Source organism: Pterocles gutturalis, unplaced genomic scaffold, assembly GCF_000699245.1.
Source record: "Pterocles gutturalis isolate BGI_N339 unplaced genomic scaffold, ASM69924v1 scaffold16921, whole genome shotgun sequence".
In the NCBI taxonomy this organism is placed as follows: domain Eukaryota; kingdom Metazoa; phylum Chordata; class Aves; order Pterocliformes; family Pteroclidae; genus Pterocles; species Pterocles gutturalis.
Genome location: NW_010100790.1, coordinates 37,966 through 47,429, shown reverse-complemented (window position 1 = coordinate 47,429; position 9,464 = coordinate 37,966). Strand labels below are relative to the sequence as shown.

The 9,464-nt window shown below is 37.6% G+C and overlaps 1 protein-coding gene across 1 annotated transcript in view; it reads right to left on the bottom strand.

The window, feature by feature from the left end:
* Window positions 1-3,008: 3,008 nt before the first annotated feature.
* DCBLD2 (discoidin, CUB and LCCL domain containing 2) overlaps window positions 3,009-9,464 on the bottom strand; it is a gene marked incomplete at its 5' end in the record, with an annotated part of 25,821 nt that continues 19,365 nt past the window's right edge. Inside the window, 6 exons of the mRNA XM_010081175.1 lie at window positions 3,009-3,814; window positions 4,949-5,086; window positions 6,750-6,799; window positions 7,181-7,274; window positions 8,206-8,379; window positions 8,769-8,916. Coding sequence (XP_010079477.1) covers window positions 3,372-3,814; window positions 4,949-5,086; window positions 6,750-6,799; window positions 7,181-7,274; window positions 8,206-8,379; window positions 8,769-8,916 — 1,047 coding nt within the window. The remainder of the gene's footprint in view (window positions 3,815-4,948; window positions 5,087-6,749; window positions 6,800-7,180; window positions 7,275-8,205; window positions 8,380-8,768; window positions 8,917-9,464) is intronic.

Sequence of the window (9,464 nt, the reverse complement as noted above, 5' to 3'; positions counted from 1 at the left end):
TGCAGGGAAGCTTGCAGGCATGCGGGCATTCATTTTCTGAAAACCAGACTGCTGGTAATATAACAAAGATGTTTCAATTTTACAAGCACAGAGCTAAGCCATTTAGGATCCAATTTTAACCTTGTACTTGCAAAAGAAAAGTAATGATGATTTCCTTATTTTAGGAACTGCAGTGCTAGAACTAAGATAAAGAAGGAGAAAGCTTTGAAAGCAAAAGCAACTTTTTTTTTTTTTTCCGGTAATTGGAAAATAGCCATGGTCTAGTTTAAGAATAAACAGCAGCTCTCTAGCAGTATAGAGGTGGTGTGCTGACTACTGGGAGGATTGTGTCTGCATCTAAGCAATGGGTTATACTGGACCAAAACCTGACTTTCTCATTACAGTGAGAGAAGGCAGCTGCCTGTGCTGTGCCTTAGCCTCTTAGTCCTCTTTGGCTGGTTGCTACATGCACCTACTGCAAGGAAATGGTACAATGTCACTCTTGGATGCAGGGCACAGGCCCCTGTTTAGTATGGTCACTCATAAATAACCCTTGCATTTCCAAACTACAAATTAATTAGATATAAGGTAGGTGTTAAATGCAAACATACTGAGTAATACGTATGTACAATTTATTTAAAATACTTTTTAACATACATATAAAAACCCCTCACTATTTATACAGTCTAAGTTTAGCAACATATACAAATACTGCACAACTACAATACATGCTGAGGTAAGAACATACATTCTGGGAGAACACTCAAGCCAACTAGACTGAAATACATTTTATATCCATATGTCTTCACATGTAGAAGAGACCCATTAAATGTACCTCTGCTTGTACTGTGCACAGGAGAATGCTAATCTTAAGTGTGTCATGCAACTTACATTTGGAAATCAGTGTTTAACAGTTTGCAGCATTTTAAACCCAACCGTTATGTATCTACTTATCTTCTCAGCAGGTAAAAATGTTGAAAGCAGGGAGCAAAGCTTGGGAACAATTTCTTTCAGAAAAGGGATTTAAATTCTTAAAAACATCCATTCAACAGCTCATGCTGCTCAGATAATGAAACTGCATTGCTTTACAGTTGCTTAAAAATAACCCACTCTAGACAAACTGTTTAATTCTTATACCATCTTAGCCTACAGTATCATCCACAGTTCTACTATACCTGGCCTACAGTAAAAATTAAATCCAAGAGTGTTAATTTCACTGACTTGAACACATCCATTTATTTTTATGGTAGATTAATGTTTTTAAGCCTAAACTGGTACAGTCTGAGAATGCAGAGGTTTCTTAACTTGGCTGGAATGTCACATCTTGGACACAAACAAACAACCTCCCACCCCTTTCAAATAAAATCAGCTCAGATAATTTTGAAGTTGTATTTGCTCCTGATGGATAAGAATACTTACCTGTTTAAGCAAAACTACAAAGATTGCAGACTAGCTTTATCAAGCAGAAAAAGTTGCAATAACATAAAAAAACCCCAATTATGGACAGGGATTTCTTTTTCATGAATGGGTCTTACATACCACCCTTACTTACATTCACAGTTAGGCTTAGACACCCAATTATTTAAAAAAAAAAAAAAATCTTTCTCAATGAATGAGAATGAATCATAAAAAAACTGTAGAATTGGGCTTTAAGGTAGCACAGAGTATGTAATAACATATAGATATACTGAACAGGCCACAAGTCATTTTGGATTACTGAGTTTACATATAGCCGCTATGCAAACAAATTTTCAAGTGGTAAGTTAGGATACTGTACTGGTATAAAGACATGGTGGGAAGCCTCTTGAACAGTATTTTACTTTGGATTTGGATGTTCTCCACCCAGTTTAAGGACCCTGGGCAATAAACAAGGCTGACTTGAGTTACCTCACAGAAACAAACAGTAACCACTGATAAGACTCGTATGATGTGTAGGTAGAGGGTTTCACATTTGTCAATTAATTCAGCATCCTCCCAACAGTGCTGTTACAATTAAAATAAAGCACTTTTATTGTAGCGTTTTTTCTACTACTTAGGTTAAAAAGCTGTGCTTTGTTTCTAACAAGATAAAAATGGCAAATATGACATCCAAATTGTTTTCATTTCATGATTACCTAACTAGAACTAGTCTATGTTACTTCAAATAGAAGACTGACTGCAATGTTTTCATAGTAGAGAACACTGGAACATTCAAAGGATACAAATTACATTAAACACTTCTGAAATGGACACTCTTTGGAACTGTAATGGTTCTCTTGCCAAGGTTTTGGAACCTTTTATACTTCTAATAACAACCATAACAAAAGCCCTAAGGCTAAAGGTTTTCAGTTGTGCTAAAACGTACCATTATGTGCTAAATGCGTGTGTAACACAAACTGTGCACCATTAGAGTATTTGTGTGCTTCCTTAAGCACACACAAAAGTATATACATACCTTTCTTTGTATATGCTCACATCTTAACAACACAACAATAGATACTGGAGGGGAGAGGGGGCCCAGGGACAGGGAGAACCTTTCTGAATTCAGTCACCTCAAACGCCTGGATGGTTCTTGCACAATGACCATCAGGGAAGTCTAAATTCGAGGCAGATGCTATTCATTGTAGCCTTCACTTAGTAGGGCAAAATGTTAAAGCAGTTGCCATGCAGTTCACTTGTATTACTTGGTCTGTGCCTCCCGGATCCCTAGGAAGGAACAAGACTGAGTGGCTTAAGGAGATGAGGCAGAAAATACATTGTACAGACAGCAGATTCTAGTTTTGGAAGGCTAACAAAAATGGTGGGAAACTTCTGAGGAACACACAGTTGATGATTCCTAATCCTGTGAACAAAAGCTGAAATAATGTAATTTAGAATCAAAACTATTTTATACCATGAAGTTCATGGGATTTTTGCCACCAGTCCTGATAGTAGTTTTTAAAGTCCAAAATTGTGCAGACATTTTATAGGGTAAAATGAATTTTAGAAGCTATAATGCTTACATATAGATCTTAGAAAGTGAGGAGCTTTGGGCTTGGGGTTCCCCTCGCCCCCTGAAATAGTACCATTAGCAAGAAAGTATTTGCTTTTGTACTTTAAACTGTTTCTCCCAATTATCATTCACATCTATGAGTTACTGAAGCTAATGTGGAAGAGTTCTTCTCTCATGTCTGATGGACAGTTGTACAGTAGTAATAAAAAAGCCCACAGTTTTGCAGGAGACAAGCTGTAATTATATATACAGCTTAAGGAAAGGCAGAATTACTGGTTTCCCAGACCTCCGATACCACATCTTTTGGTTCAACATCATATTATTTAAGACTAACATCAAAACAATGCGATTAAAAAACCAAAACTGTCAGCTTTATGGAACTGGCTTTTAAGAACAGACATCATTGTACCTTACTCATGAGCTAACTTGGTTCATCTTTGCTCCCAGTGGAATGGGCCAGGCTCTGTGGTACTTGGTACACCAGTTCATCGGCAGCACCTGGCCCCAGTTGCCCCTTTGGTGTATCGTACAGCGCCTGTGCTGATGATGCGCTGTCTGTCCTAGATAAGAGTTTATTGTAAGTTCCCACCAGTGGAGGAGCTTGGTTCCCTGCAGCTTTGAAGGTGGAAATGGAAGGAATGCCAAGAGGTGTGCTGGGGTGGCTGGACATGTCCATGATTATTGGAGTTGCATATTCTGGTCCAGTTATAGGTAGTGGTTCAGCGTAAGCATGGTAAACTTCTTGTACAGGTGAATTGTAGGGGTCCAAATCAGCGTAACTTGCTTCTTTCCCTTCCTCTGGCTTAAAGGTTGACCTCTGATGAAGCATGCCGACAACTCCCCCTACCAGTGGCTGAGCATACTCTGTGTTGCAAGCCCCAACAAAAACAAAATAAAAATACACTTAATGGAAATTTTTCTTACATTGGCATCACATCAAATATAACCTGTCAATAGTGTCACAGAAGTTATTACCCTAGATCAAACCAGTGGTCTGTCTCTGTCTGCCAGTGCCAATTGCTTTGGAAAAAAAAAACCAGTAGTTTCTACCCAGTAGTTAAAGCCACTGGAATAGCTACAACATCTCCATTTCTCACGTTTATACTTCTTCCCTTGTGAGCTGCAATTTCCCATGCTGTAAATCTGCCTCAAAACAAACATTTTTGAAACATGCTTCCCTACAAAATTAGAATTAATTAAGTTATCCTGGCTGGCTTTGGATAAAAAGTGGTCCTTGAAGCAGAGGATTTGTCCTCTGAGAGGGGAAGCCTGCAACATGGTCAGCTGAGATGTTTTAGTTCAACAGATAATCTGAGTTACAAAAGTTGGAAGTTACAAATCTGGCTAGCTGGGTAAAAACAGACAAGCATCCAAGAAGAAAAAAGTATTTCTGCCTGCTGTGAAGCCCTGATTCCTGCACATCTGCATATTTCTGCCATCAGCATGTAAGCACAGAACCAAAGGCATAGTCAATCATCTTCCTCTAATAACTGGTTCACCAAGTAAAGGACATCTGTTGTTATTAGCGACTCCTCCTTTTCTTGATGAAAAGAATGATTTAATCTATACAGTCACCATAGGGAACAGAGTGCCACATTTCAGATTTTTGCATAAAGATAATGGGGTGAAATTATTTCCAGTGTATGAAGACATAACTAAAAAAAATCCTTCAACCCTTTATGGGTTTTAAAAACAAGTGCAAGAAACTTTCAATTACTGCATTAACTTGGGCAAGTGTCTACCCACAGCACATCAAGTCAATTAATACATACTGTTTTGATACACTGAGAACAGATCTGAAAAAGCTTACATTTTAAGAAATGCACTTACCAACAGAACTATTCATTTCTCCTCTGTTCACCAAAACAAACAGGAACTAATTAAATGTAGCCAAATTCCTGACTTTTTTTGGCATTTCATATATATATATTTATATGTGTGTGTGTGTATATATATATATATGTGTATAGAACAGCCCCCAAAAACAGTAAAGTATACCTGCAGACTTTGTCTGTAGCATTGTTGGGACTTCTCTTGGTCTGAGGTGACTAATTTCACTGCTGCTGTAGCGTACGGGAGTTTCTTCATGTTCTGCTGATTTGGTCGGCAAAAACTGCTTCATTCCTTTCCACCATCCTTCAGATGGATTAAGAAACAAAACAAACTAAGACTGCATATATACTGTGTTTTAAGATACTAAAATATTTTTACACCACAGCTTGTATTTTGTAGTAGTAGGTAAACCACTCAATTACCAGTATTTGCATGACCCTAAGGTTACAAGATATTTTAATATTTTCTGAAAGACTGAAGATTCAGAGGTGGAAACATTACTTTCTCCCAGTCACCCTGCCTGAATGCTCCCCCTTCAAAAACCTGCAGAACTGCTGCAGTCTAGTGAATCTATCCCTGAATGTCCATTAGCAGCCGTGCTGGGGCTACTGATCACATTAATAAACTCATAAAATACAACACAGAAAATATGAAAGTCAGCCATGATTCTTAATTCGTGTCTCAAATATTTATACAAAATTTTAGACAATCTCAGTTATAACCTAAGAGTACATTGAATTAATGTGACTTCTGGCTTTTAATGTCATGTTTCTAACTCACATCATTGTTGAAAAAGGCTGATCAGTGAATATTTGCAAAAAACTGAATGAAGTGGATTTTAACTTCAGTGGAAATTGCAAGGAATGACTGTGGTCATAAATGTTTTCTTGAGAGAAGGTAGGCAGGGTTGGTTTTGTTAGGTTCCCCCCATCCCTTCCCCCAGATGCCAGAGCCACTCCAGTTTTGCTGTCCATTAACAAATTTCTTTCCATCTTTAAGAGACCATCCTGCAGTTAAAGCCCAAGAAACAGGAGATTCAAAACCACATTGTTTGACAAAATTTAAGGTAACCTGGGGGAGGGGACAGACAGAGGTTCCACAGAGAAGTGTAGCAACATTGCCTTGATATTGCATTTTGCCAAATTTCCTTTTAAAACAGACCTGCACACTGAACATTTAAATTTAAGCAAACAGGAAAAAAATCTGACATGTCCATCACTGACATTTAAATACAAGGTATGTTGAGTCTAATCTTCTAAGCCAACAACACTGTGACCTATCAGAAATGGACATGTAATAAATAAGGTCATTAAAAGGTTTCTTGGCTAAAGGATAAGGCATACTTAAAACTTCCAGTGAGCAAATATACAGATGTGGAAATTTTCAACATGAGGACAGAGAAGTGAAGCACAGTTATACAGGCAGTACATAGCCTGCTGCTGCAGCAGCCTTTTACACTGTAGCACAAACATTTTCAGAACACTTGCTAAGTGCTGCAAGTGGAATTTTCTGATCTCAAGTTAACAGGGCACAAGACAATAGGATAGGAAACATGCCTGAAAGGGGCTGCAAACAATCCCATATGCTTGCTAGGGCAATGAAGAAAAACAAAACTTGACAGCCTTATACACTAAGATGAATTTTTTCCAGGATAAAAAAAATACCAAATATATAATAATCAAATGTATAAAGACGTTCCTCATGATTTTTCCCCTCATGTTGTATAATTAAAAAAAATCTGAAGCTGTAAGCTCTAACAGGAGACAAGGCGTTTTCTATTTCTGAAAAAAGTTCAGAGAATGAAGCAGTTAAGTCTGTCCAGAAAAGAAATTCAGTGTTCACTATGCCTACATCAGTTAGCATCAGAGAAGCTTCTCTGCTAGGTGAAATTGGCTGTTGCTGCAATCTGAAATATGCCTCAAACCAAAAACGCCAAGTAAAGGATTTCATAAAACCATTTTATTACCTGCACGATCCCAGTAAGGTAGATCATAAGTGCCCTCAGTTTTCTTCTTGCTGTGAAAAAAAGAAAAAGGGGGTATTTTAGCTAGTCTGCTTATAGGAAAGTGCATTAATTAATGCTCAGTAACTGTCACCTTGGCTGTAACTGGTCCTCAAATTTACAGTATAAGCACCAGTAACCTGGCTTTCCATCACCAGTCTGCTGCTACTGGAGAAACCAGTTTTTACTAAAAGCAGTTCTAAAGAAAAGTTACAAAAAGGTGTTTTCACTGTCCTCACTATTCAAGTAAACATTTTCTCACAGAGAATACAATTCTGAAAAAATCCTTCCACAAGTGTGGACCATGTAGTTCCCACAGCAATACATGCAGCATTTCATTCCCACACACCAGGCTAACATTCATGTAAAGTACTTTCATTAATCTGTTCGTTTACCGGTTTCTCCAATGCCACGCACAAACTAAGATAAGAATCAGAGTAGTGAAGACCATCACCAGCACTGGAACCAGAACTGCTGCCAATGCCACATCTGAAAGCCATTAAATTAAGTGGTGTCAGACAGAACAGCTTCTTGGAAATCAGTTTTTAATTTGAAAATTACTTGGGTAAAGCACATATTTTTCATGTATAGCGTTTATCACACCAGATCCCCCAGCTCAGCTACCCTGCTGGATGCTCCCACAGTGCAAATGTCACTTAACATCTAGCTCTTCTACATGTATGCACAGCTTGTAGTTTTGCAAGGTTTTTTCATCAAAATAAACAGATTTGTTTTAATGTAAGTAAGATTTTTCTGTTAGAGCAATGTATTTTATTATTAACGTGGAAAATGAAAAGAGCAGGAATATGCAATCACTCAATTTTGAACCTCCTAGAAGAAGTAAATACCCCAGGACCATAACCGTTAATCACAATGAGCCTATGCTGGGTCTGTCTATGATGTGAGACCATCCTGTCCCCGGCCATCCAAAGGACACTCCACCAATGTCTGCATCTGCAGGGATCTTGCTCCCTTTTCTCATGATTTGATAAATAAAATGATAATTCCAGATTACATTTTCCTAATTTCATGCCAGCATGACTGCTCCATATAAGATCAGCAACGTCAAAAGTGTTTTGCCCTAAGAGATGATCAAATTAAATAACAAAGCTGTTACATCTGATTAATTCTGAAGGGAAGTTGCAACTACTCCTGACAAAATTTCTTCAGTAATTAAAACTCAAGCTCAGTTTGAACAAGTTTTGAAAGACAGAACTTTCTATACATCTGAGTTGAAAGATTTGTTTTGTTTCACATGCAGTATGCAACAGTACATTTTTAATCATATCTGTATTTAATAAGTGGTAAATATTAAAAAGACTGATAATTTGCTGTAATAAGTGTTGAGAAAAGTCAAATTCAGAAAGCACAAAGTACTGTAAGGACTTCCCAAACTCTTGTACTGCTTAACTGTGGATACCTTTGGTGACACTTGGAGTCACTGTGGTGTTTTTTATTTCAGGTGTGAAAGTTGTTTTATCTGTCTGCAATGAAGTCTTCACTGAATGAATGAAGTCATCACTGAAGTCACCATTCTTGTCGTCATTCTTGTTCTGTGGTGGTGGTGGTGGCATGGTGATTTTAGGAGCACGGCCTTCAGAAGAAAATAATTTATTAAAAAATTTTTTTGAAGTGGTAGTTTTCCATGTTTCCTTTTCAGGAGAAGAGAGCTGGAACAGTTTGCTCTAAAGTTTTTGTTCATGTTATATAGTGTGGAAAAAAACCCCATGAATCAGTAACATGGAAAGCAAGTGACTGGTGTATTTTGAAACACTTATTCTCTAAATTACCTTGTTTACACCTAAACTAGGTCTTTTCCAGATTAAATGTAATAACTTTGGAAGAAATTCAGAAGTATCAGTTACAGAAGGATTATGCAGCTAAAAAGTACTTTCTGTCATGGAAAGTATACCCACAATCTAATCTTTGCCAAATTATTTCACTGCTTGTCTTGAACAGTGGAAGGGTGTTCTGTTGCCTTACCTATACTAAACTGACATCCTAGTAATTCTACTTTCATTGCAATTTTCTGGTGCCATTTTAACGGGTTAATCCTAAAAAAACGTGCAACAATCGGTGGAATGAAATTATTGCGAACTTCCTGGTACAATTCAGTGTTCCCTTGAAATATCTAGAAAATAAAAAAAAAAAAAGAGAGACAAACTTGTTATACAAATGCAATAGCATTAAGTAACTACAACCAATTTTGATGTTTCATTTAGGAAAAATAAGCAGTGCAAAATCCTGAAAAATTCGCCCCAGAACAGTGCTTCTGCTGGCACATCTCCACTCACTTGGCCCTATTAAATAAATAACTAAATAAAATAAAGGTAGGTGTGTGTGTGTGTATGTGTACGCATGCAACTACTCCAGAATAAAGGTACCATTTAATTTTCTACTGGTGCTCCCCAGGCAATGCCTGCTGTTAAAAGACATCTCACATATTTATGGCACTGAAAATAGTTGTAACTTGGTCCTTTTTGGTATTTTGCACTTACTCTTCAAATATATACAGCAAGCAGTTGTGACAATATGAAAGCAGGAATCAATTGGTGCCTTCACACAGCCTAATAGTTTTAAGTCTGTCCTGTGAAAGGGTATGGCGTTTATTAGAAAGCACTCAGAGATGCAGTCAAGTATGTAACCACACTGTCCTCTACTGGCTGCTGGCTGCAAGGG